The sequence below is a fragment of the Corythoichthys intestinalis genome, unplaced genomic scaffold (assembly GCF_030265065.1).
Source record: "Corythoichthys intestinalis isolate RoL2023-P3 unplaced genomic scaffold, ASM3026506v1 HiC_scaffold_23, whole genome shotgun sequence".
NCBI lineage: Eukaryota > Metazoa > Chordata > Actinopteri > Syngnathiformes > Syngnathidae > Corythoichthys > Corythoichthys intestinalis.
This window is the reverse complement of record NW_026651592.1, coordinates 1254818-1282395: the sequence shown is the minus strand read 5'-3', so window position 1 is coordinate 1282395 and position 27578 is coordinate 1254818. Positions and strand designations below refer to the sequence as shown.

Below are 27578 nucleotides of genomic sequence, written 5' to 3'. Positions count from 1 at the left end.
GACCCCCTCAGAATGCTTCAAAACTCACCAAACTCAACAGCCAGGTGATCACTGGTGAAAACTTTGATAAAATGTAAAAAAAAAAAAATGTTTTTTAATCAAAATATGCGTGAATATGTGTAGCGCCCCCTAGGAAGACAATCGACAACCCAGTCGTCATGCGAAATGATCCGAGCTAGTTATGTGTGATTTTCCGCTTCGAAGACTTTGAAACATCACTCGGTTCGGGTTAGCATGTCGGCTAGCTGTCACGCCTCTGTGTTTGTTTACATTCTCCGAAGCCGGGGAAGGGAAATGACATAAGCCCGTATTAGGTTGCATATTTGACCATTATGGAGGGATTTTGCCATGTCGTCTTGAATAAATGCATTTTAATTATTTCATATTCCATTTAGCACAAGACTGTTATTTGTCATGACCATGCCATTTATTTAGCTATTGGGGGAAAATACTGGGATAAAAAGAATATCCTGTAAAAATATTGGAGTAGAGAGACTGAAACAATGGCATTTTGCGGCTCTCTTCGTCGCGTTTTCCTCGTTGTGAATAATTCCCCTTCAACGGGCTGCATACTCAATCAGATGAAATTGTGACTCCGCTGTCGTCATCCACCTGTTGGGGACGCTAGAGCCCTATAATGGTAGGCGTTACTAACCGGCAGATTAAAAAACTAATTTCTTGTAATCTGCGCTTTGCTAAATTGTTGTGTATAGTTGAATCGTCTCAAAATATGATTCTAATTCACATAATAATCCTATTTAAGACTTTTTTTCTCCTGTCGTACGCACTTTAACCATAAGCGGATTTTAAGGGGGGGGGCAGGCCCCCCTGGTGGCCGAAAAGTGTCATTGCATGTAATTGACTTTCCTATATATATAAAAGTTGTAAAGCAATAAAACTGCAACAAGGATGAATGAAATGAACATTAAAAAAAAACATCTATATAATGGGTCGAAATTATTTTTCGAGCAGCTTAAACACTCATTTGCTTTGCCTTTAATTAAAAAAGGGGGGGAAAAAAAAAATATATATATATATACATATATAAAGTAGAGAAAAAAAATATTTTTTTTAAATGATTTTTTTCTTTGATTGAAATTTTTTTTTTTTTTTTTTTTTTTGATTGAAGCAACTTTTTGGGGGATTGAATGATTTAGATACAAATGTCCTAATCATAATATGGCCCAAACACAAAAAGGATTTCTTCAATCAAAGAAAACTTTTTCAATGAAAAATTAAGTGTTCATACGCAAATTTTCCAATCTCAAGTATTTTTTCGCATTCAAAAACTTTTTTCTATGATTGAAATTTTTCTTTTTTGGATTGAAGTGATTTTTCTTTTTGAAAATCTATTTTTTTTAAGCAACTTATTCTATTTTTTGTTGGAAGCAACTTATTTTTTGATTGAATAATAAAGAGAAAAATCCTAGCCAAAATGTGGTCCAAACACAAATCAACGTTACTTCAATCAAAAAGCTGTTTCAATCAATCAATCAAAAAAAAAAAAAACCCTAAGAAAAATAGCTTTCATATGCATTTTTTTTTTTAGATTTTTGAGTTTCAAATTTATTTTTGCATTCAAACACATTTTTTTGACTGACATGACTTTTTTGTTGTTGAAAATATATATTTTGATTGAAGCAACTTTTTTTTTTATTGAAGCAAGTTTTTTTGTTGTTGAGTGAATAATAAAGACACAAATCTACCTCCATATGGCTCCGTCAAGGGGATACAATTTATGATGGTGGTAACTACATTGGCATGACACCGGCGGGCAGACCAAATTCAATGGATGACGATCTTAGCGAAAAGTATTGTCTAAGCAGCCTGATTTACAATTCCCCTCAAGAATGATGGGAAACAAAAAACACTCTTTGTCAACTTATTATTTTAAACAGGGGGCCAGACCATTTGGGGGCCCTAAGCAAAATAATGCAAAGGGGCCCATATTTTTGGCTCACCATTTCGTCACAGTGTACTGTGAAACCCATACATGCAATCCAACCCATACGTCCATATTGTGTATAATAATCAGATTTTGTTGCACTGCATAGTTCAAACTTCTCACCCCAAATGATTGTCAGTACTTAGGGTAGATAGCGCCAAACCTTTTTCTAAAAGAGGAAAGAAAAAAGTTAAGAAAGAACTTTTATTTTTTTAAGCTTGTAATCAAGTATCAAAACTCACAAAACTCAAATAAAGCAAACTGTAGTAAACAAAAGAGAATATAAATTAAACAATTGCCAGATTGGGGGCCCCCTAGTGGTCAGGGGCCCTAAGCAGCTGCATAGTCTGCGAATAGGCTGGGCCGGCCCTGATTTTAAATATTCTATAAGTTAATTTTATTGCTGACGCTGCGTTTTGGGGTCATCAACATGTTGCGCCCCTCCTGCCCCAAAAGTCAAACTCCGCCTATGACTTTAACGTAAGTAACGTGTCAATCGAATGTTGAAAGTGTCTCCTGTCGGGAAGTTGATGGAGTCGGCGGAGCCCGGCTGCTTGACCTCCCGCCGGGCTTGTACCTTTAAAGGCTCCCGTCCCGGTTGGAGGCAAACTCCGCCCCCGGAGCAGCCGTCCCATGAGTCATAAAGTTTAATGTCCTGCCCAAAGTTTAGACTCGACTGGGGCGAAACTTTTTTTCCCCTCTGTCTCCCTCCGCCAAAGTGAGCAGCGGAGATTTATCCCACAAGCAACCAGCGGGCTCAATTCCGGCACAAACTACAACTTTCAGAACTCATTGTTGTTTTCCCCGCTTGTCGTCGTTCGACATTTTGAGTAGGAAAAGTTTTAGAACGGGACGGAGGACGGTAAGAGTTCCAGATATGCGCTTTGTTGTCTCCTGGAGAATGCCCGCAAGAGACAACCGCAAAACTTCGACTTCGTGTGCACACTTCGACAGCTAACAAACAACTTTTTTTTGTTGTGGGGGAAAAAAGTTTAGGATGAGCCGGGACAACTTTTACTGAGCGCTGTCGACATTCTTGCACATTTCCTGCTGCGTGAAAATCTCAGGAAAACAAACTCGGGATTAGATTCTTTTTTCCCCTCTCTTTCGGGGGTTGTTTTTTTCCCCTCAACTTTCGTTCGACTTTTTTGGGGCCAATGGAACCGAGCCAGCACAACCCTCCGGCCGGACACCAGGTCGTCCACGTCCGGGGCGACTCGGAGACAGACCTGGAGGCTCTCTTCAACGCCGTGATGAACCCCCAAAATAACGTGTCCACCTCGCTGCCTATGAGGATGAGAAAGCTGCCTGATTCCTTCTTCAAACCACCCGAGCCCAAGTCCCACTCCAGACAAGTAAGTCGTCGACCGCTCCCGTGGGCCTCCGAGGTTCGGCTCGGCTCGGCTCGGCTCGGTTCGGTTCGGTTCGGCTCCGACCCAGACAACAGGCCCGTCCCAACTTCCCCTCGGCTCGTTTAACATATTTTACCTCCTCATTACATTGCATCTATTCTATAAAAGTCCAAATAACCATTTAAAGCACTTAAACATTTTATTAATATGAAAAACTGTCCCAAAAAAATAACAAATCACAGAAACTGAGCGTGTTTAATAACAATCACTTGTCATATTGTGAGTTAATACTGACAATGTATTTTTGTCACGCCATGAATGGCTAATTTGAAGCCCACAGATTTTTTTTTTGCCCTATTTGTGCCTCTTTTCCTCCCCCACCCTCAAACCCACAACTGTTGCTGCTCCCCTTTGGACGTTTGTGGTACAGTGCGCATGCGTCAGCAATCCCCCCAAACTCCATCCCCCTTCAACCCTCCCTCTTTCCTCCTCCATCCCTTTCTACCAGCCCCCCCACTTCCTTTCTCTTCCTTTCCTTTCCTTGCAGGGCCTACTACAAGCTTGCCTTTATACACACAGACTCCAAATATAGATATAAAGTTGTAATTAAAACATAAAGAATGTCGGGAAAAAAATGTTACCGCCACTGCTTTGTGGTAAAAATAAAGATATGCAGCTGGGAGGTCATTTGGGTCCACTCAGCATACAATTTGTAACCATTTTGTGCTAAATCAAAATGCGGTTTCCTGTCAAATCGGAAAAAATGTGTCGTGTAATGTCATAAGTTTGATAATGATAAAATTAAAAGAGCAGGGATCTTTTTATATACCGTATTTTTCGGACTATAAGTCGCACCTGAGTTTAAGTCGCACAAGCCTTAAAATGTCCAACGAAGAGGAAAAAAACATATATAAGTCGCACCGGAGTATAAGTCGCATTTTTGGGGGAAATTTACGTGATAAAATCCAACACATAGAACAGATATGTCATCTTGAAAGGCAATATAAAATAAAAAATAGGGTTGTTCCGATCATGTTTTTTTTGCTCCCGATCCGATCCCGATCGTTTTAGTTTGAGTATCTGCCGATCCCGATATTTCCCGATCCGATTGCTTTTTCTTGCTCCCGATTCATTTCCAATCATTCCCGATAATTTTTCCCGATCATATACATTTTGGCAATGCATTAAGAAAAAAATGAATAAAACTCGGACGAATACATACATTCAACATACAGTACATAAGTACTGTATTTGTTTATTATGACAATAAATCCTCAAGATGGCATTTACATTATTAACATTCTTTCTGTGAGAGGGATCCACAGATAGAAAGACTTGTAATTCTTAAAGGATAAATGTGACTTTGTATATTGTGACTAAATATTGCCATCTAGTGTATTTGTTGAGCTTTCAGTAAATGATACTGTAGCCATTTAACTTCTGCCTAAATGCATGATGGGAAGTGCAACCATGACTGCGTCGTGGTACCCATTGATACTGTATATCTTCTTTGCGTTGGGAAATAACATAGGGTGTTAAGAAAAAGATCATCTACTACCTTTCTTCCCCACATTGATTCCCACGATTATTCTAATCGTTGGGAGAGGGATTGTAAGGATTTAGCCATTAAAAAAGGGCTCAAAAGGCTGCCAAAATTCTCCCTACTCATTTTACGCTGCCTTTTAGCTCTATATACTGTATGGGTTTTAGCTCTATATACTGTATGGGTAAAACGGCACCATTATAGATTGAACGCGAAAATGCGTGAGTGAGTCGTGCAGCACATGCGTTAATTGCGTTAAATATTGTAACGTGATAAATGTAAAAAATATTCATTCTCGCCGTTAACGCGATAAATTTGATAAGCCTACCTTAAACTTAAACTAAAGCCTCTGGAAGAGTGTAACACATTATGTCTGTAACGTTAAATACAATTAGAAAACAATTTAATTAAAAAATATATGTAAATATTAAAAAAAGGCATGTCCGATATTTTTTTGCCGATTCCGATACTTTGAAAATGACGTGATCCCAATCGATCGGGACATCTCTAATAAAAAAATACCAATGGAGAACGACATGCTGAATATGTGTACAGAATGATAATGTTACATGCTGGCCGGCATGTTAACTTAACATAGCTATTAAGAGTTATTCAGATAACTATCGCATAAAGAACATGCTAACAAGTTTACCAAATCATCAGTGTCACTCCAAACCACCAAAATAACATGTGAAATGATAAAATAATGTGTAAATAATTTCACACATAAGTCGCTCCAGAGTATAAGTCGCACCCAAAGCCAAACTATGAAAATAACTGACTTATTGTCCGAAAAATACGGTACTGACAATTGATGAAACTTGCCAAACCGTGCACACTACAGATAAAAAATGTCACAAAAACAAATCACGAATGCTCGTTAAAAATTACATTCCACTACCAATCTTGAACAACTCATGCAAAAACTTCTCGATGTTAGGCATGTGCCGGTGTGAGATTCTGACGTTATGATAACCTTAAGCCAAAAATATCACGGTATCACAGTATTGCAATTACAGCTCTATAATGTGTTACATTATTACCATCAGAACAAAAATAATTAAATTATTTTCCATAAAAAGCACGTGTGTATGACTCGTATCATGTTTACATTATACACGCACACTCTTTCTCAACACAGTTGCCAGAGAGAGAAAAAACACGTTTTAGCACCGCTAGACATACTGAACATGCTGGAGTTAACTCTCGCAGCTGGTGGGAAACGTTCATGACAGTGTTTACTAGAGGCGTGCAAAATTTCTGATTCTTAGATTATTCGCGATTCGGCCGTGGAGGATTCAAGAACTATTCACAAACATCCAAATTCCGATTATTGAATTATACCAGGTAGAGCGGAACTAAAACGCAGTCAGCGCGGTCTACCGGACGCAATGAGGAACAGACCGAGAGTAAATATCATGTGCAGCTAATGCCGGTAGGTTAAAAAAAAAAAAAACAATAATACCTGACTGCGGCTGTCAGCCGCTTCAAACAGCGCCCAGTTGCTACAAACATACGGCAACATACGGCTATGGTAGATATCACATATATCTAGACTAGATGTGAAATGACACTTTCCCGCGCTAGTAAACAGGCGCCATCTTAAAGCAGTAGACTTCTCTAGAAGGCTCTGTTGTAGAGAACCTAATTACTTTTTATCTAAAATACCCCTAAATCGGCAAAATCTTGACTTGAATCTATCGTTAAATGATGAAACAGTTTTAAAACTTTCAAGTGTCGAAAGTAGACATGAGGGAAATTATGGAATAACGGGCGCAATTTTAACAACTTTAACGGTTGATTCACAACATTAAATTAATTGAATGTAGTTTAAAGCTGCTGATACAGAATGGCGACTTGAGTATTTTATTTACTGTTTTTAACCGGTAATTTGATACTAAAATAGTAGTTTGGTTTATCTAGCCTGAGAGGATTTTTGAACAATTTTGGAACAAATATACAAAACATTAAAAAAATAAATAAATAAATAAAAAAGAAAGAAATGGGGGGGGGCATCAATATTCGATTTATAATCGAATCGGAGTCTCTGAATCGTAACCGTAATCGAATCTTTAGGTGCCCAAAGATTCCCACCTCTAGTGTTTAATTTTGTATAAATGCGAAATCATTAGAGGCGTGCGAAATTTCCGATTCGCGATTCGGCCGTGCAAGATTCGAGAACGATTCCCAAAAATCCAAATTCCGATTATTGAACTATACAAGGTAAATCAGACCTAAAGCACAGTCAGCACAGTCTTCGGGACGCGCTAAGGAATGGACCGAGAGTAAGTATCATGTTCAACTCATGCCGCTAGATAAAAAAAAAACAACAATACCTGACTGCGGCCGACAGCTGCTTCAAACAACGCCCAGTTGCTAGTTGCTACAAACATACGGCCACATATATAGTAGATATCACATATATGTAGAACTAGATGCAAAATGACGGACGACGACGCTTGTAGAACATGTAAAAAGAACTAGATGCAAATTGACAGACTTGCCGTTTAGTAGTTGCCGCGTTGTTGACAGCAGCCATCTTAAAGCAGTAGACTTCTCTAGAAGGCTCTGTTGTAGCGAACCCTAATCAATTTTTTTATCTAAAATACTCCTAAATCGGCAAAATCTTAACTTGAATCCATCTTTAAATGATGAAACGGTTTTAAAACTTTGACATGTCGAAAGTAGACAGAAGGGAAATTATGGAATAACGGGAGAATTTTAACAACTTTAACGGTTGATTCAAATCATTAAATCAATTGAATGTAGTTTAAAGCTGCTGATACAGAATGGCGACTTGAGTATTTTATTTACTGTTTTTAACCGGTAATTTGATACTAAAATAGTAGTTTGGTTTATCTAGCCTGAGAGGATTTTTGAACAATTTTGGAACAAATATACAAAACATAAAAAAAAATAAAAAATAAAAAAAAAGAAAGAAATGGGCGGGGGCATCAATATTCGATTTATAATCGAATCGGAGTCTCTGAATCGTAACTGTAATCGAATCTTTAGGTGCCCAAAGATTCCCACCCCTAGTGTTTAACATTGTATAAATGCGAAATCATTAGAGGCGTGCGAAATTTCGGATTCGCGATTCGGCCGTGCAAGATTCGAGAACGATTCCCAAAAATCCAAATTCCGATTATTGAACTATACAAGGTAAATCAGACCTAAAACACAGTCAGCACAGTCTATCGAAAATACTCCTAAATCGGCAAAATCTTAACTTGAATCCATCTTTAAATGATGAAACGGTTTTAAAACTTTGACATGTCGAAAGTAGACAGAAGGGAAATTATGGAATAACGGGAGAATTTTAACAACTTTAACGGTTGATTCACATCATTAAATTAATTGAATGTAGTTTAAAGCTGCTGATACAGAATGGGACTTGAGTATTTTATTTACTGTTTTAAACTGTTAACGTGATACTGAAATATTAGTTTGGTTTAGCCTGAGAGGATTTTTTAACAATTTTGAAACTAATGTACAAAACATTAAAAGTGCGGGGTGTAACATCAATAATTGATTTATAATCGAATCGGAGCCTCTGAATCGTAATCGTAATCGAATCGTTAGGTGCCAAAAGATTCCCACCTCTAGAAATCTTATTGGAGGTATTGCCTCATCGATAGCCGCCCTCCGGAAATAAGTTTTACATGTAGGTTGGCCCTCCTCTAAGCCGCGGCCGTCTGTAACTTTTCATTGCCGAAGTATTCCCATGCCAGCGATTTCGTTTTCTTCAATGGGGGAAAATGTTCAGGAGTTTCACCTCCTCCAGCCATCGTGTAGCACAGCTGACACACTGACACTGAGCAACAACTTTTGGGGGAGGGTTGAGCCTTGCAGCTGCAAGCGAGGGATTTCTCCCTGCATTTTTGGGACATAAAAAATAGCTAATACCTTAGGGACGGTATGACGGAAAATGTTTGCCATTTTGGAACCGTGACTTTTTCCAACCACGGTATACCTTGAAACCGGTAATCGGCACATGTCTAGTCGATGTTAACAGTGTTTCCAAAATGTTGGTAAAACATTGATACGATTTTTCGAATGGGGAAAAATCTGGACAAAAACAGCTCAATTGTCTTTCGGTGTGAATGTGGCTTGAGATTAGGGCTGCAGCTATCGAATATTTTAGTAATCGAGTAATCGACTGAAAATTGTATCGATTAATCGAGTAATCGGATAAAACTTTTTTTTTTTTTTTTTTTTAGGTAAAGAGCAATTATAAATATACAGTGGTACCTCTACATACGAAGTTAATCCGTTCCAGGACCTTGTTTGTAAGTCGAAATGGTCGTATGTCGAGCAGGATTTTCCCATAGGAATACATTATAATTCCATTAATTCGTTCCACAGCCCAAAAACCTGCACTAAATCCTTAAAAAATACTGCTGGTGCTATTACAAATGGCAATTACACGTAGCAAAACAAATAAATTATAAATCAAAATTGGAATAATGTAATAAAAAGAATAATAATAATTCCTGTAATAGTGTAACGAATCGGGTTCTAATAAGGCGGACGTTTTTTTGTGTACCTGAACGCACCGCGGGGCTCACGTGCCAGAGACAGACCGGTGAGCTTGAGTTTCACTTTCACTTTGAATGTTCTCTTGAGAACACCATCAATTGCGGCAGACAGCAGGCGTTTTGTGTTGAATAAGTTGTAAAAGAAATGATGAAAACGTGGCGAAGCTGGCGATTTCTTTGGAGACAATAAGAATTGTCAGCTTAATTTATAAAGACTGGCGAACGATGGTCGGAGGAGGACCGTGGAGATGTATTGTTGAGCCATTTCATGGATGCCCACCCCACGCTCATATTTTTCTGTCATTTGCATCTTCATTTCGAAGGTAAGCATCAACTTTTTCCTTGTTTCACCACCTGTACCAACCTTTTCTGAAACCTGTGTTGATTTGTGACACAAGAAAATCCGCCGTGCATTCGTCTGCGGTGCTGCCATTGTTTGTATTTCGAGCATGTCGTCGGATGTAGAAACAAATGGCGAGTCAAATTTTACGTCGGATGTCGAAAAGTTCGTGTGTCGAAGCGATCGTATGTAGAGGTACCACTGTACATGAGAAAAAAAGACATTTAATCCAATATTGAACCATTTTCAGTCAATCAATGTCTTCATTTTCAATGTACATTGTTGAAAACAGCCAACAATTGCATCTAAGATGTGACTAGAAAAAAAAAATTCACTGCTTTCACTCAAAAAAACTTCTAGATCTTATTAAAAAAACCAAACATATTTCTTACCTAAAAATGTAATTAACGCTTGATAACAGACATCACTTGAAAGCTACGTGGTTTTGCCACGTGTTTCAATTTAATTTCCATTTGTGTCAAGCTATTTTTAAGTTCTAGTTAAGTTTTAAGTTAGTCTAAACTGTAAGTACTGATAGGGTTAGGGTTAGGTTAGGTGAGTTTTTGTAGTGTTCAAAATAAATGTATGATGCCTGCTGTATTGGAGCACATTAGGGACCAGTGCTACTTGGTGTTTTATTCAGCATTGACTACTGAGCTAAAACTGACAGTTAGCTTTATTATGTTTTAATTTTACACCCTCATCACTCTACAGTGCTGTGTTTTTACAGATTAAATAAAGCCTGTATGTAAGAGACGTTAGCCACGCATTGACAGTGGTCATAATCAATAGAAACCTAGCCCTCCGAAGGGCTAACGTTACGTGAGCGAGTGACAGTAACGTTATATTTATTAGCGATGAGAAGTCTACTGCTTAAAGATGGCGGCTGTTTACTAACGCTGCCCAGACGCGGCCGAGTCTTTCATTTCGCATCTAGTCCTAAATGCATGCGATATCTATGAGACGCATCGGACACTAGCTGCTACCGCACTAGCATCATGCGGGCGTAGTTTTTAGCAACGTCGGCGTAGTTTGTAGCGGCTGTCGGCTGCGGTAAGTTTTTTTTATTTTTTCATTGCTTCTTCCTCTACGCATGTGACGTCAGCGCGTTGTCCCGCATTAAAAGTAGTCCGGGCAAAACGTGATGCTTAGAGCTGGCAAAATGAAACTATTCCTCGAGGTGAATAAAATTACTCGGATCAGTTTTTAAGCTTGAGTTACTTGACTTGCTCGAGTATTTGTTTCAGCTCTACTTGAGATGCTAAATCCGATACTGCGTTATAACAAACGAACGCCTTACCAAGGTAGTACTATACCAGTGGTTGTTTTCGTCAACAAAGACGAAAATGAAAATATTTCGTCAATGAACACTTTTTTTTCATGACGATAACGAGACGATTGCCAGTTTTTGTCTGACGACACGAGAACGAGACAAAAATGCGCAACAGTTTTCTGTCACATGTTCATAATGTGTGACATTTTATGTGGAGTAAGCCTGCATCGTACAATCTCTGGTTGTGTCACTCGTGACGTGCTGGCCACACCCCTCCTGCCCGACTCACCAGTGTGTCATCTCCATGCTCCATGCAGGCTTGCACACACGGTAAGATTTGTTGTCTTGGCCAGAGAGACTATGCAATGTTGCTTTAGCCTTTAAAGAGCTGTGCTGAGAGATTGGCACACACTAAATGTAACTCGTAGCGTTAGTATAGCATTCGCGCTAGTGTAGGCTAATGCTAACGGCGAGTGTCCTCTTAAACTCTTGGACAACTTTTTTTTTTTACTTATAGTTTGTGGCGTCCAGGTGGGTGAAATTATTTGAAAATGTACTGATTTCCTGCTGAGTGTGTATTCTCATCAAGTTGGCGTTGTCCTTGTAGATAGACGCTACAATATGTGCTCGAACGGTCAATGTTAATTCGAAATACTTGAAAACCTTTATTTATTTATTTATTTTTGGAGTAAAATTTTGTAATTTTACAGATGAAAACATTTTAGTAGACGTCAACTAAAACTACATGAAATTTGTTTCGTCAACAAAAACTAGACGAAGACAAACACATTTTTAGATGACTAAAATATGACTAAGACGAAAATTAAACCGGCTGCCAAAAACAACACTGTGCAGTACAAACGATGCCCCCCCAAAACTATGTTGGCGAAATCAAAGCTCGCCTTCGAACTGAACTGTACTATTCGACAGAACCCACAGAAGCAAAATGGTGCTTTGTCGACGACAACATGACCGCTGTGGCTTCACGCATTTTAGATAATTAGACGCATTGTAAAATCATCACAAACTTTGCAAAATTGTTGGCTGTCAAACATCAAAAACTGTGATGGTACCTTCCGCACATCAGTTGAAATAGTTGACATTCCAAGGAGCAGTGGTTTGTAAACTTTTTGCGCCAACTACCACTTAAAAAAAATACTTTGCCGTCCAAGTACCACAATCTTGACCACCATTCAAATACAGTAGCGCAAAAGGCCACTCATCAAAAACGAGATAGAGGTTGTATTCCTTAAAAAGTTGATTACAAGCTACTGTAACAAAACAAGAATTTTTAAAGATTAAATGCAATATTGCAATATGTAAAGCACATATTTTTGGGGAAATGTATACGTGTAGAGTATACAGTTGTACAGTTTGATACACATTTCTTCATGTGGTGATTTTTTTATTTTTATCTATTTATTCTTATATCTATGTGTGTATTTCATCTCCTGTATGTCAAGGTGACAGTAGAATATGCCAACAAGTTCTGATTGAAATTAATAGTCACTGTTTGTTGTTCATTGAAAATGTTTGTAAATAAGCATGGTTAAAAAAAAAAAAAAAAAAGATTAAATGCTATGATTTTAAAGCTAAATACAAGTGAATTTTACTAAGACAAAGGAGCGGAACAATACATCAATCTGGAAAGATGCATCAATCGAAAGCCCTTGTATGGAATTCAATTGTGGCAGAACGTGTAATATTTTCAAATATTGTTGTAAAAAAAAAAAAAATCAATATTTTATGATCATTAATTCACTGATTACACCCTTACTAAGGAAGATATTCAATTACTAATCATACCTGTTGTACATGTTGGTAATTAAAGGCAACTTAAATTCGTAACACTAGATGTCCGATCATGCACTTTTCTCGTTTTCGTCCTTTCGCAGGCTAGCACAGATGCGGGCACCGGCGGCACGCTCACTCCGCACCATGTCCGCGCCCACTCTTCGCCCGCATCCCTGCAGATGGGCGCCGTCTCTGCAGGCTCCCTGTCTGGCATGCCGCCAGCAGGCGCCTCTCCCCAGCACCTGAGACAGTCTTCGTACGAGATCCCCGACGATGTGCCTCTGCCACCGGGGTGGGAGATGGCCAAGACCGCCTCGGGCCAGAGATACTTCCTCAAGTAAGGATGTCAAGTCTCTTTCCTTACTGGCTATGTTCTAACTTGCGAAGGTTTTTTGTCATTGTCAGTTACATGAAAGTGAACAGATTCAAACAGAAATCTTATCTCTAACAGAAACTAAACACAACTCCTATTTTTGAAATTTAAAACATAAATTATCCTGACTTTGTCGTCTAACTTCACCAAATTGAATGTAATATTTATCCATCTTTGCTGTTGTCTTTGACTAAGATCACAATGATATTAGCTGTAAAATTTGCCCAAAGCAAAACAAGGGAGTGGTAATTGGGGTAACAAGTTTATGTGTACGCCACTCCCAGTATGTAGGTATGCTCTTATAGAATACAATCCTTTTTTTTTTTTTTTTTTTTTTTAAATTTTGTAAAATATAGCTGTTTAAAATACCAAAAAAGGCCCAACTTTTTGGTCAGTGTTGGTAATCTTACTTTAAAAATTAATTAGTTACAGTAACAAATTACTTCTCCCAAAAAGTAATGGAGTTAGTAACTCAGTTACCTCAATGTAAGAGTAATTAGTTACTCAGCAAAGTAACTGATGTTAGTTTCATTCATTTTCTACATTTTATTACCTTATATATACATCTAACATCTTTCACATCGAAGATTTTTCTATTAACTGATTAAAGAATAACACAATTCACAGTATGTAACAACATTTGTTATTTATTTGGATCAAATACATTACACTCTGTAAAGAAAACATATGTAAACTGACAATTAACCAGTGCAAATCTCTGAAACTGTACGTTAGGCCTACTGCACAATAAGCAGAACACTATCTTTAAATATTCTGTAAAGCAACAATATTGACTAGGCCTGCAAACAGGACTGAACGGGCCCTCTTAGTTTGGCGCAACTCGCCGCAGGTCAGGGTGGTGGCAGATCGCCCCCCTTTCATCATCTCATGAGACCCTAAATTGCTCGAAACTCGCTTCATTTTTGGGGGGGGGGAGGGGGTAAAAATACATGCACACACCTAGAAGAAAAAATAGCCAATTAATGAGCATCCTAAAAAAAAGGAGGACCTACCAAGCTGTGCAGCCATGCCCTTATTCAAAACCAAAATGTAACATAAATAACATAAATAGGACTGCAGCTATCGACTATTTAAGTAATCGATTAATCTATTAATTAGTTAGTTTGAATAATCGAGTAATCGAACATTTAATGTGTTGCAGGATAAATTTTAGGAGATGTTAAACAAGTAAACAAGTGTGCTTGCAATAATATTTATTTTGGCTTGCTAAGATTACACTTTCAAATGAGCATTAAATATGAATACAAAATGAAATCTTGAGTGTTTCTTCAAACTATGCTGAATTGCATTTTCATGTCACAGGAGCAATAAATGCATTCAAAAATAAATTGAATTACCTGAGCTTAGTCTCAGACAATATTAAAAAAACAAAACAAAACAAAAAAAAAGCGCTAAGTACAACAAAAGAACATTTGGCTAGCTTGCATAGCAAAAGTCCGCTAGCTTAAATGCTATGAAATATCAACTTTTTATTTTTTATTATTATTTTTTTTCTACCAATGTTCTTTAAAAAATCGTTTAAACACATATTCCGCCCCAAAACTGCAAAATATACTTCTAAATTAAATAACGAATGTATAAATAAATATTTTAGCTCAAACAAAAACATACCTTAGGTTGGTCTTAACAGGGAGCAGCTGGATTCAGCCATGTTAAACAAGTTATGCATATATGTTGCCACTAGAGGAATGTATCCACCCAGATCAATAAATCTAAATACAACACATTCAAAACAAACCACTACAACGTTACGCTAAACGAATCCTCGAAGCAGCAAAATTTGATTAGAAGCTTTTTTTCTAATCGAATTATTCAAGTTAATCGATAAGTCGTTGCAGCACTAAACATAAATACATTTTTAAAATTCAAAACCTGATCCTTTTCACCCGATTCCGATCCTCTGAAAAATGGTGCGACTAGCCCAATTTCCGATCACGTGATCGGATCGGGACATCCCTAAAAATTACATTAGTGCAGTCATTTTCATTTTCTTGACATGGTCAACATTTCATAACAACTTTAAGGTGAAATGTAAATGATTTTGTTAATGTGTGAATATTAACGATTGAAACTGATAAGATGTCCTTGAACCAAATCAAAATAGAATCTTGGCAGACTTTTGGGCGTGAAATCAAAGCTGTGCGTTATGCTAACGGGGGTTTGCAGGCCTGTACGGCGAACAATGCTTGACATTCCTCCCACATGCAGTCAATTGCGGGTTATTACATTTAGTCAGCAAACAAGACGAGCCTTTAGCGGGCCGTGTGTAGCGTTCATCAGGTTTCGCTGCGAAGACAAAAGGTCCTCTGTGGTGGCCTCTGCAGACGAGACTCTGTCAGCATCATCTGCTTACCTGCGGATCTGAATGCCGGTCACCATCGTTAAGGTTGCAGATTAAGTCTAGATTCACGGCTCTCATTTATGCACTCTTTAGGACCTTGCTTAAAAAATAGATAGGGGAAAAAAAAGTAGAAATTTTAAACCAGGGGTCCCCAAACTTTTTCCTGTGAGGGCCACATAACTTTTCCCTTCTCTGATGAGGGGCCGGGGTCAGTTTGTAACAGAAAAAGTGTGACGATTGCAGGAGTGCCTAAATGTAAAAATGTATTGTTATTCAGAAAGCCACAATCAAATAACCCTTTCTGGATTCTTCACGGAACAAAAGTCAATCAAATAAAAATAATATAATATAATATAATATAACGTAATGTAATGTAATAATAACACTATTAATTAAATCGATAATAACCAAATAACCCTCTCTGGGTTCTTCACAGAAAAAAGCCAGGAAATAAATAACACTATTTACATTTTTTTTTTTTTTTTTTTTTTTTTTTTTTACAAAAATTGTTTTTTTTTTTTTTTTTTTGTTCAGGGGGCCGGACCAAATGTGGCTGCAGGCCGTGTCCGGACCGCGGGCCGTAGTTTGGGGACCCCTGTTTTAAACTAAGGAGAATAAAATTACCTCACCAGACAAAAGGGATTTTATTTAATAGCAGTGTTGGGCACGTCACTTTAAAAAAGTAATTAGTTATAGTTACTCACTACTTCTTCCAAAAAGTAACTGAGTTAGTAACTGAATTACTCTATAGTAAAAGTAACTTGTTACCAGGGAAAGTAGTTATTTCTGTTACTTTAAAAAGAAGTTGTTGTATGTCAAAGAATTTGACATTTTCTGAGCAGTATTCGAGTCAGTTGAATAGAGAACAGTTTTACTTTTGTGGGCCTGGGGGCAAAGCATGTTGATGACTGAAACAAAAGTCAAAAGTTTTGACACGCTTAAACATTTTTACGTTTTATATATTTCCCTACTATTGTAAATCCTCACTGAATACATCAAAACAATGAACGAACATGTGGAATGGCAAAAAAAAGTGAAATAACTGAAAACAGGTTTTATATTCTACATTCTTCAAAGTGTCCACCTTTGAGGTGTCGCCAAACTTTTGGCCAATACTGTATATATACATATAGATAAAACTGTTCAAGCTCAGTTGTTGTTGGTTGCGTTTGAAAGCTTAGGTTTACAGAAATTCTAAATACCCATCTTGCCTCCACAGGTGTAGTTTTGGCTTAGCAAAGCAAAAGCTAGTGTCTTAGGTGCTAGTCACATGATCTGCTCGAAAAATGATTTTGACCCATTATGAAATACGTTGGAGGATTCTTGTTCATTTCAAAAATTTTTGTTGTTTGTTTTATTGCTTTACAACTTTTTTATAGACAATATTTTAACAGCTAGGTCTTTATTTTAAAGGGGAAGTTCAGAATTTTTGACATTAGGCTTTATCTTTGAGTTAGCGGGGGTTTATTTAGTCGTTGGAGTTGATTTGAACAAATTCCGTGCAGTTTGTCAGTTATTTGTCAGTTTCAGGGTTCTGGGGTGGCTAAGCTTGCGCGAGTTAATGGTGGTTGAAATCAACTCCATCGACTAATTAAACCCCCGCTAACTCAAAGATTAAGCCTTATGTGAAAAATTCAATTAAATGCGATGACTTTTTTGCGTGTCATTTTTATGTTGAGGCAGCAAAAGGAGAAAAATTGGTAAAAAGTAACTGATAAGTTATTGTTAAAGTAACTTAGTTACTTTGATGATAAAGTAATCGGTAAAGTAACTAGATTACTTTTTTTTAGGTGTAATCAGTAATCAGTAATTAAATTACTTTTTTAAGTAATCTGTGACAACACTGTTCACGGTACAAGAATGTTGTTTCCGTGCGGGCGCTCCTGTCAGGGGGGACATTTCACGCAGGGCGGCTATTCTTTGGCACAACACCTGTTGTTGCGCTCACCTTCTTGCTGCGAGACCGTGGCGACGAGCCTCGATGATGTCTTGTGTTGGCATCATATTGATGTTTTCGCCGCTGTCTGACCGCCACACATGCCTTCACCATTTTGATTAATCAATGTTAACGATTGTCAGGAAGGTTTTTGGGTTCATTCACAAGGCGGTGATTCCTTAAACAAGCAGAAAAACACGCAGTAATAGGAGGAATGTATGTAGCGGTAATATGTAAACATGATGAGCTGACGGACAATATGGCGGCACCAGTCAGGGGGGCGGAGTTGTGACGTCACGTAATTGGGGTCTATATTTAATTATGAAATAATTCCTCAATATTTATACTTACTCAGTATGAAACTTGAGCCTGTATGGATGAACACAGAGCCGATATCCTTGCTGGAATCTTCGTGAACAGCTCTTAGTCTCTCTCTGTTTTTATTTTTTCTTATAGCAGTTAGGCTTGAAAATCTCAGAAATGTCAGATGGGGACTTTAGAAATGTCTTTTAATTGCAAGCATCTCACTGACAATGGCTTTGCAGGCAGGTAGTATTGCCTCTTTTTGGATTCAGCAACAAGTTTAGCAACAAGGTAACTGGCTATGAGGGCTTTTTCGTAGTGTTTCTCAAAAAAGTTGCCTTTCTCGCTCTGTGTTTTCATGGAGGCGAACAAAATAGTCAATCGACTTCATTTGAAACGAGAGCAAATGCAACTGCTCGTGTCACGTTCAATAACTGCTCAGATTTTTAGCCATCAGCTACCTTGCTGTCCTCGACAATGCGTTGGAATGAAACACATGGGGAGGATTGACTGTCTCAAATATGGATGAAATGGAAAGGACACTTCCGTGTATATTGACACTTGACGACTCTAATCAAATGATGTACAGTAGACGTGCTGGGGTCCACATTTTCGCTGACAGCTCGGTACCTGATGGCTAAAAATCTGAGCAGTTCTTGAACGCGACACAAGCAATACATTGTTCATTTGCACACGACCGCAAGCTTCTACCTACTCCTCCTTTCCTCCTGCAGCTTATAACGGGTGGAAAGTAGGATGCGTGCATAAAAGTAACAAAAAGGAGAGAAGCTTCCACTTATGCACATTTATTCACAAAAAAATAATAATAAATCCACCTTTACCACTCGCCACTCGGGAGCTCAGCGGTTCGCACACACGCGTTCACAGAACTCCAACATAAAAGTAAGCAGCAACAGAAGAACATTCAATGTAAATAAAGCAGCGCCACCGCGTGGTGGATGTCGGGAGGAACACCGTTTAAGGAGGTTACTGTGACAAACTCCGCCCGACGACGTAAAAAGTGCTGCAACAATTAATCGATTAACTCGAGTATTCGATTAGAAAAAAAAGATTCGAATTAAATTTTGCTGCTTCGAGTATTCGTTTAATTAAAGTGGCGTTGTAATGGTTTATTTTGAAAGTATTTTCATTTAGTTTTACTGATTTAGGTGGATACTGCCTCATTTCACATAGCTGAATCCAGCTGCTCCATGATAAGACCAACATAAGCTGTTTTTATTTGAGCTAATGTTTTCTTGAATGCATTCGTAATTTAGTTTATAGGTATATATATATATATATATATATATATATATATTGTAGGAATATGAGTCTGAACAATTTGTTAAGAGCATTGTAAAAAAAAAAAAATAATAATAAAAAAAAACGTTAGCATTTATAGAATTTAAGCTAGTGGACTTTTGCTATTTAAGTTAGCATTAGCTAATTGTTCTTTTGTTCTACATCATTTATTTATTTTTATACCGTTTGAGGTTCAGCTCAGGTGTTTTAATTTTTCATGTTCCTTATCTGATTACTCGGTTATTCGGTTATAGTTTTTGTTTGAGCTAATGTTTTCTTTAATGCATTCGTAATTTAGTTTATAGGTATATTTAGCCCTTTTTTGTGGGAATATTGTGGGGGGAAAAAATTGAGGGAAAAAAAAATGTTAGCGTTTTAATAGCATTTAAGCTAGCGGACTTTCGCCATGTAAGTTAGCCAATTGTTCTTTTTTTGTACATAGATCCTTATTATTATTATTATTATTATTATTTATACCGTTTGAGGCTCAGATCAGGTATTTTAATTTTTCATGTTCCTTATCCGATTACTCGATTATTCGAACTAACTCGTTCATCGATTAATCGACTACGAAAAAAATCGATAGCTGCAGTCCTAAAAAAAAAAAAAACACCTGACGATTTCTCACGGCACACTAGTGTGCCGCAGCACACCGTTTGAAAAACACTGTCTAAGACGTTTGGCCTCACATCTGAGAAGGCGTCATCAGTTCATGAAACAAGGCCAAATGTCTTCTAAGACAACCGCAACAGTCTAATTGGAGTCAAAATTCCCTGAAAGCGCTCAGTATTTTGGCAACATCAGATTATTATCAGTTTCAGGACGTAAAAGCAATTGTGTAAATCTTTGTGTTTGTCGCAGAGAACAAACACAAAGTGATTCGTATAAAAATCTGACTTTAATCTTGGAACTCACGCAACTTTGTTTTGGAAAATACACAACTTTCTTTAAGACTTCGCTAATGTTTCCCTTCTTGGCTGGCGCGAAAACTCTTTCGTCACTTCTCAATACCTCCTAAAGGCCATCAGTTTTAATGTGAGCGACCTACCGCCTTGCTATTACATAATGATTCTGGAACATCTCATTTTGACGCCAGAGGTTGGCACTTCTTCTATCTCTGGTGCAACAAATTAAACAAAAAAGTGACTACGCAAACACGATCCGCTCCGATTTACTGGGGATCAAAAGAGAGATTTCGCTGCCAGATGTTGAGAGCTTTCACATCTGGACCACATCTGTAGCCTTTCAAAGAAATTTGTGTCTTTAAGATGGTTGGGGGTGGTGTTTTGCAGACTCTCCCAGGATGGTTGATGTTGTTAAGAAACTGATCATTATTCAATTTGGTGAGATAAATAAGGGCTTGAGTCGAGTAAAAGCCAGTGGTCGCGTTATTGGTTTCGACTCGACTCAAATTATTGTGCGTTTGTTTCATGTGGATTCATTTGTCCGTTGGCTCGCTGTCAGGAAAGAAGTAGTGGGAACCTCGGGGTACCTTCTGACATGATATGATTTGCGATACATGACTCACAAAAACAATTATCCCACAATATGGCGATACAGCAGTTACTGAATTTGACACATGAGTCAGGAAATCAATCTACGATGTTCTACGATACAACTATGCAAGAGAATGGGGGGGGGGGGGCGTTTATTTTTTTGCTTGTTTTCCACACAGTCTATGAGAACCTTTCAGTGCAACGTTTCTGTAAATATATTAAAAGTCAACCGATATATCAGTCGGCCGATATATCGGGGAGACATATGGACTTTTTTCAAGATCGGCGAATATATAAAAGTTGTACTGTAATTGGATCACTGCTACAGTATGTTCATGTTTGGGTGATAATCTTTCTAAAGAAGATCTGCCAATATATGTCAGGCCGATAAATGGATTATTATTATTATTTTTTTCAAAATCAGCAGATCATTTACCATCAGCCGATATATAGCCGATATAGGATAACTGCTATGTTCACTGGATGATGACCTGCAGATATGTATCAGACCAATATAGACCCTACTCACGTGACGTCACAACCACGCCTCCGCGCCATATTGTCCGTCTACTCGTTGTGTTGACGCATTACCGCTACGTAAATTCCTCCTGTTATGGCGTGTTTTTCTGCTCGTTCACATTAACAATCAAAATGGTGAAGGCGTGTGTGGCAGTTGGTTGCAATAACAGAGAAGATAGACGGAGAGACTTGAAGTTCTACCGTATTCGGAGAGACCCGGAGAGGATATCTGGTAAGATGCATTTAATATATATTTAGAGGGTTTTGGGCTGACAGCCACAATTAAGATCATTGCGAGGCTAATCGCCGACAATTCAAATTCAAGATGCTTATTTCTTCCACCATCATTACATTTTGAATAATATTTAGCTGGTACCAAATGAAAGAAGCTGACCTCGTCTACGGATCATCAGTTAAACAGGTGTGTCCAAACCTTTTGCAAAGGGGGCCAGATTTGGTGTGGTAAAAATGCGGGGGCTACCTTGGCTGATTTACATAGAACAATATGTTTAAACACATTTTAGCAAGCCCTTCTGTGTGTCACATTTGCTTTATTATTTTTTTTAATTCATAATTTCAACAGTCTCGTCTTTGTGGCGTTCTCTTTCGAAACTCGGGCTCTTGCGAAATACTGCTGCTGTGAAATTAAACTAGCTTCAAGTTGCTATAATTTCTCGCTGCGTATCTTCCCTGTAATGTTGTCGTACATGTCAGCGTGTCTTGTTCGGTAATATCATTATCGCGTCACATCGAACTCTTTGAAAACAGCGACTGTCTCTTTGCAAATGAGGCAGACACAGTTGTTGCGTGTTTTATTGAAGAAATAGTCCAATATCCACCTATCCTTGAAGCGTCGGCCATCGCAGTCAACTTTTTTTTTTTTTTTATTGATTGTTGCCATTTTAGAAAATTGGAAGGGTCACACGGGGTAATGTTGCTTAGAGTGCTGCTCTTAAAGTTTTTCAAACTTTCGTGAGAATAGGCTGATTTTGTGTGGACAAGATAGTTGTAGATATCAGGGTAGCAGATGTCAGGCAGAGAGGGCGAAGACAGTGGGTCGAAAAATATCGATTTAGACATCAAATATGGATCTGGCGAATGGATAGACTGAAGCTTTTCTACATAACGCCTTTTATGCAACGCATCCAATGAGTTTACAGCATCTGAAAGCACAGGGGCTTCCATGAATTGCACTATAAATTGCACGACAAATTGAAACCATTGAGAATACGGATATACAAAGACGGACAATATGGCGGCCGGATACAGCGATACGTCATTCTGTGACGTTGGTGAGTAGGGTCTATAAGGATTTTTGGTAACACTTTACAATAAGGGTCCCTTAATTACCGTAATTTCCCGAATATAAGGCGCACCCGTGTATAACGCGCACCCCAATTTTACTTGTAAAGTCTAGGAAAAATTATTGTACCCGTGTATAACATGCACCCTAATTTTAGCACCATTAAATAGAAGAATGCAAGAAAACAGAGCTCGTGTACTGATACAGAAATGTCATTTTACTGACTGGCGAAACCCGGCAAAAGAATAGCACATTGGTAGTTTAAAACATTACCGTAAACTGACAATATGTACGGTAAAAATATGATCTGACAACTTCTTCAACTTGCCAGAATCCAGGAGAAAACAAAACAGATGTGACTTTTCTTTTAAAGGGTGCTGTATAACTTGCTCGTTTCATCATGATGAATAAATGTTTCCTCCATGGATTAATACGGTAAAATAAAAGTGGTGCTTTAGGTAGGAAATCAGAAGAGTGCATCGCTGTTGACTAGAATGTAACAAAAGGAACTATTGTTATTTGGATTTGAGTTTCCCAAGGGACAGCTATAGTTGACGACACAGAAAGTCTGTGTTATGTTACGTTTGTTACGGTTCGCGTTGCGGAGATGCAATAAACATTGACTCAAATGAGTTCAAGAAACTAAATTCTGTGCTTTATGAAGAGTGAAAAAAGCAGAATTTAACACAGACTAAATTATTCGACCAATCAGAGTGAAATATTACCATGTAGCGAGTTATAACAGAATTCCCCGGCGGAACTTATGTTTGCACGTTGTATAGTTCCTGGGGGGAGGTATTTTGTTGAGGGAACAGCCGGAAAGACAGTTATATTCGGCGGGTTGCATGTGAGACAGACATTGCTACCGTATTTTGTTGCAGCCTAAATGTCAATAAAGCAACGCGGATTAGCTCCGTTGTTTGATACTCCGCCTCCAACTCCTTCCCTAGCTCACACGACCGAAACAAAATGGTGACGTCACGTACCGTAATGGTCTGCAACGGATCGGCGCATACGTTTCTTCAACACAACATGGCCGTGTCAATAAAAAAAAAAAAAATCGGTCTTTATATAAATATATATTTATATTTTTGTCTCCATCCCTATACCCTTTTATAATGCGCACCATGATTTTACAAGTTGATTTTGGGGAAAAAAAGTGCGCGCTATATTCGGGAAATTACGGTAATGCATTTTTAGACAATAATTCAATAACTGTTTAAGTAACATGACAAAAATTTATTTAATCCCTTATCTAACATTAATTAATATATTAACTTGAGTTAATGTATTGAATTAATGCATTAGTTAATGCATTTTAAGACAATAACTAATGTTTAAGTAACCTTACAATAATTCATATAATCCCTTCTTTAACATTTAGTAATATATTAATTAACATTTGTGAATGCATAACCAGATAGTAACTAATAGTTTGGTAAAATTAAAAATATATATAGGCCAATATGGGGTTAGGGTTTGTTAACATTTGCATATATAATTTCTTAGTTAAGAGACACATTTGCTACACTTTGCAATAAGGGTCCAAAAATAATTCAGTAATGGTTAATTAAGGTTAGCTGAAACAACTTAGTCTTATATGGGCTAAACCAGAGCGCAGCTATCCTTTATCCATCTCAGACGAGTCTGCTGGTCAGCCATAAAAGACGACAGCCCAGCCAGACCCAACACTGTCACCAGAGGGCAGTGTGTCCTCCATCATTAAACAAAATACAATACTTTTGGACTTTTTGGATAGTTATTTTGATCTTTACTTAGAGGGTTGATTCCGATGTATGCGGAACTTCGGGTTATGTCGTCAACGTAGGAACCAAGAGCGTAGGTTTGCATAGGGACGGTAGGGACATAACACTACTAATAGATGACCAATTCATTTAAACTTGGAGTCTGCCTTTGAATGTTCATGTTTCAGTGCCATTGACTGTGCTAGATGTCCAGTTCATTTTGACTGGGAGGGGGCGAATGAATGAACTTTCATTCATGTTAACATCAACACTGTTCTAGTGAAAAATTTAGCGGACATTTTTTATAGCAACTAGTTGGTTCCGGTAATAAACAGTGACATTATTTTAAACAATGTATCGGTTATGGGTGGGAGTATATTGATAACCCATTTGGGGTACAAGGTATTGCTGTGTAACACCATATTGATATATTGTCACATTTCTAGAGGAAAGCCGAAAACCTGAAAATTCTGAAGCAATGCTTAAAGCAGAAAAACTGCTACGTCTGCAGTGTTGGCTTGTGATACAAAAGACACATCACAGTGCCGACACTCGATCCGGAGCACAGACGGCCTTCGGCTACCGCTGCTGGAAAATGCACTCCCCTATTTATAAACAGCCCAACTCTGACACCCAAGTGTCGAGGCCGAGCGGCGAAGAAGGGGGCAGGGGGCGGACGGATGAGAGGCACGTCGGCTCACGTTTCCGTCAGTTGTCCCCGTATCAATCCGGAATTCCCTCTGCAGTTGTTTATGAGCGCACTGTTGGAAGGCAGCACGGTGGGTGATGGGCCCAAGAGTCTTGTCGACCCTACGGGTGCCGACATCCCGTCCCCTTTAAAGCGTCGTCGTCAATAGAGAGCCACTGCGCTGTGACGGACCCTCTTTTGTGTAAGCGGAGTTAAATGGCAGCCGTGTGGAGACGAGCAGAAAAGCGGGGGGAGTTTCCTTTTGTCCTGCCGATGAAATAGTGATCTTTATTCACACTGTGGGTTCATGTAGGCTTTCCTAAAATACAGGGTGACTCACTCTGTGACTGAATATTACTCATATATTTTTTAGCTGCAAAAAAAAGTTTCAGATCGAAAAATTCAAAAAAACAAAATTTTATCCATCTCACTGATCAGCCATGTCATATTTAAGCGATTACATGGTGATTACACGTTTATGCAGATGCCATCTAAGGCTAAGTTCATACTGCAGGTCTTCAAGCACAATTCCGATTTTTCGTCATATCTGTTTTTTTGGGGGGCGTTCCTGTTTAGCCTGCCTTTTTCCATTGAGTCCGTTCAAGTATTGCACATGCGCCCTAATAAGTAGTCTGACACGCGCTGAGCAAACTGACCTGGATGTGTGAGAGCATCAAAACAAATGGCTGGCTCTACGTTATTCTAGGGTGATCATATTTTGATTTCTAAAAAAGGACACAAATAACAGACATAAATAATCCCTGTTTGCGCTTACATTCAAATTTTATATGGATTGATGTAGTGCTGCAACGATTAATCGATTAACTCGAGTATTCGATTAGAAAAAAATATTCGAATTAAATTTTGTTGCGTCGAGTATTCGTTTAATTCAAGTGGCGTTGTAATGGTTTATTTTGAAAGTGTTTACTAGAGATGGGAATCTTTGGGCACCTAACGATTCGATTACAATTACGATTCAGAGGCTCCGATTCGATTATAAAACAATTATTGATGCACCCCCCTCCCTTTTTTTTTTTTTCTTTCTTAAATGTTTTGTACATTAGTTCCAAAATTGTTCAAAATCCTCTCAGGCTAAACCAAACTCCTATTTCAGTATCAAGTTAACATATAACAGTAAACAAATATACAAGAATAACAGTAAATAAAAAACTCCAGTCCCCATTCTGTATCAGCAGCTTTAAACTACATTCAATTAATTTAATGTTGTGAATCAACTGTTACAGTTGTTAAAATTGCCCCCGTTATTCCATTATTTCCCTTTTGTCTAATTTTGTCAAAGTTTTAAAACTGTTTCATCATTTAAAGATAGATTCAAGACAAGATTCTGTAGATTTAGGAGCATTTTAGATAAAAAGTTAATTAGGTTCGCTACAACAGAGACTTCTAGAGAAGTTACTGCTTTAGTACTGCTTTAAGATGGCGGCTGTTTACTAACGCCGGAAAGTCTGTCATTTCGCATCTTGGTTCAATAATATTTGTTCCAACACTGCCTTCGTCTGTGATTTTGCATCTAGTTCTACATAGATATGATATCTACTGTAGCCGTATGTTTGTAGCAACGAGCAACTGGGCGTTGTTTGTAGCGGCTGTAGGCTGCAGTCAGGTATGATTGATTTTTTTTTTTCTAGCGGCATGAGTTGAACATGATATTTACTCTTGGTCCATTCCTCATTGCGTCCCAAAGACCACGCTGACTGTGTTTTACTTCCGTTTTACCTGGTATAATTCAAGAATCGGAATTTGGATGTTTGTGAATCGTTGCCGAATCGCGAAGAATCTAAGAATCGGAAATTTCGCACGCCTCTAGTGTTAACATTTATTTTATTGATTTGGGTGGATACACTGGTCTGGTCTGGTCATGGCTGAATCATACTGCTTCCTGTTAAGACCAACGTAAGTTTTTGTTTGGGCTAATGTTTTTTTAATGCATTTGTAATTTAGTTTATAGGTATATATTATATATTTATATATATTTGTGGGTATATAAGTCTGAACCATTTGTTAAGAGCATTGTAAAAAAAAAAAAAAAAAAAAAAAAAAAAAAACGTTAGCATGTAAAGAATTTAAGCTAGCGGACTTTTGCTATTTAAGTTAGCTAATTGTTCTTTTGTTGTACATCATTTATTTTTTTTTTAATACCGTTTGATGCTCAGCTCAGGTATTTTAATTTTTCATGTTCCTTATCAGATTACTCGGTTATTCAAAGTAACTAGTTCATCAATTAATTGACTACTAAAATAATCGATGGCTGCAGCCCTAGATCGATGACGCACATACATTCGGTCAGTTTGCCCCGACTCTGAAATCCCTGAGAATTCTCAGGCTTATCATTTTTTTTCTTTTTTTTTATAACTGTTGTGAAGCCCGCCTCCTGCCTAAAAGCAAAGTTCAAGCTAGGCGCTAATGCTAATGTACAGCTCAGTCATTAACGCCATCCTCCCTGCATATCTTGCTCTTTGCTAACGTTAATGCTGCACGAATTCCGATTTGGGAGGCTTGAGAGTTCAATCCGCCGCTACATTTTGAAAAATGTGGCCCAGATCGGATTGTGACGGCATACTGAATTGACCCGGATCTGATTTGAAATAGTCCACTTCTATAGAGGAAGTCTGACATCCAGGCATTTAATGATGTCACCAGCCACAACAAAGCGTCGCCATATTGACAATGAGGCAAAAGACGAGTCACAAGTAGTTGCTCTGTTGTGCATTTTATTACAAACGTGTTTAACTTTCATTTTATTTG

General features: G+C 38.1%; 1 protein-coding gene across 1 annotated transcript in view; it reads left to right on the top strand.

Moving 5' to 3' along the window:
- The first annotated feature begins 2605 nt into the window (after positions 1-2605).
- LOC130911136 (transcriptional coactivator YAP1-like) overlaps positions 2606-27578 on the top strand; it is a 96313-nt gene continuing 71340 nt past the window's right edge. The window contains exons 1-2 of the mRNA XM_057828873.1: positions 2606-3300; positions 12887-13122. Of these exons, the coding sequence (XP_057684856.1) occupies positions 3103-3300; positions 12887-13122 (434 nt within the window). The 5' untranslated portion in view covers positions 2606-3102. The remainder of the gene's footprint in view (positions 3301-12886; positions 13123-27578) is intronic.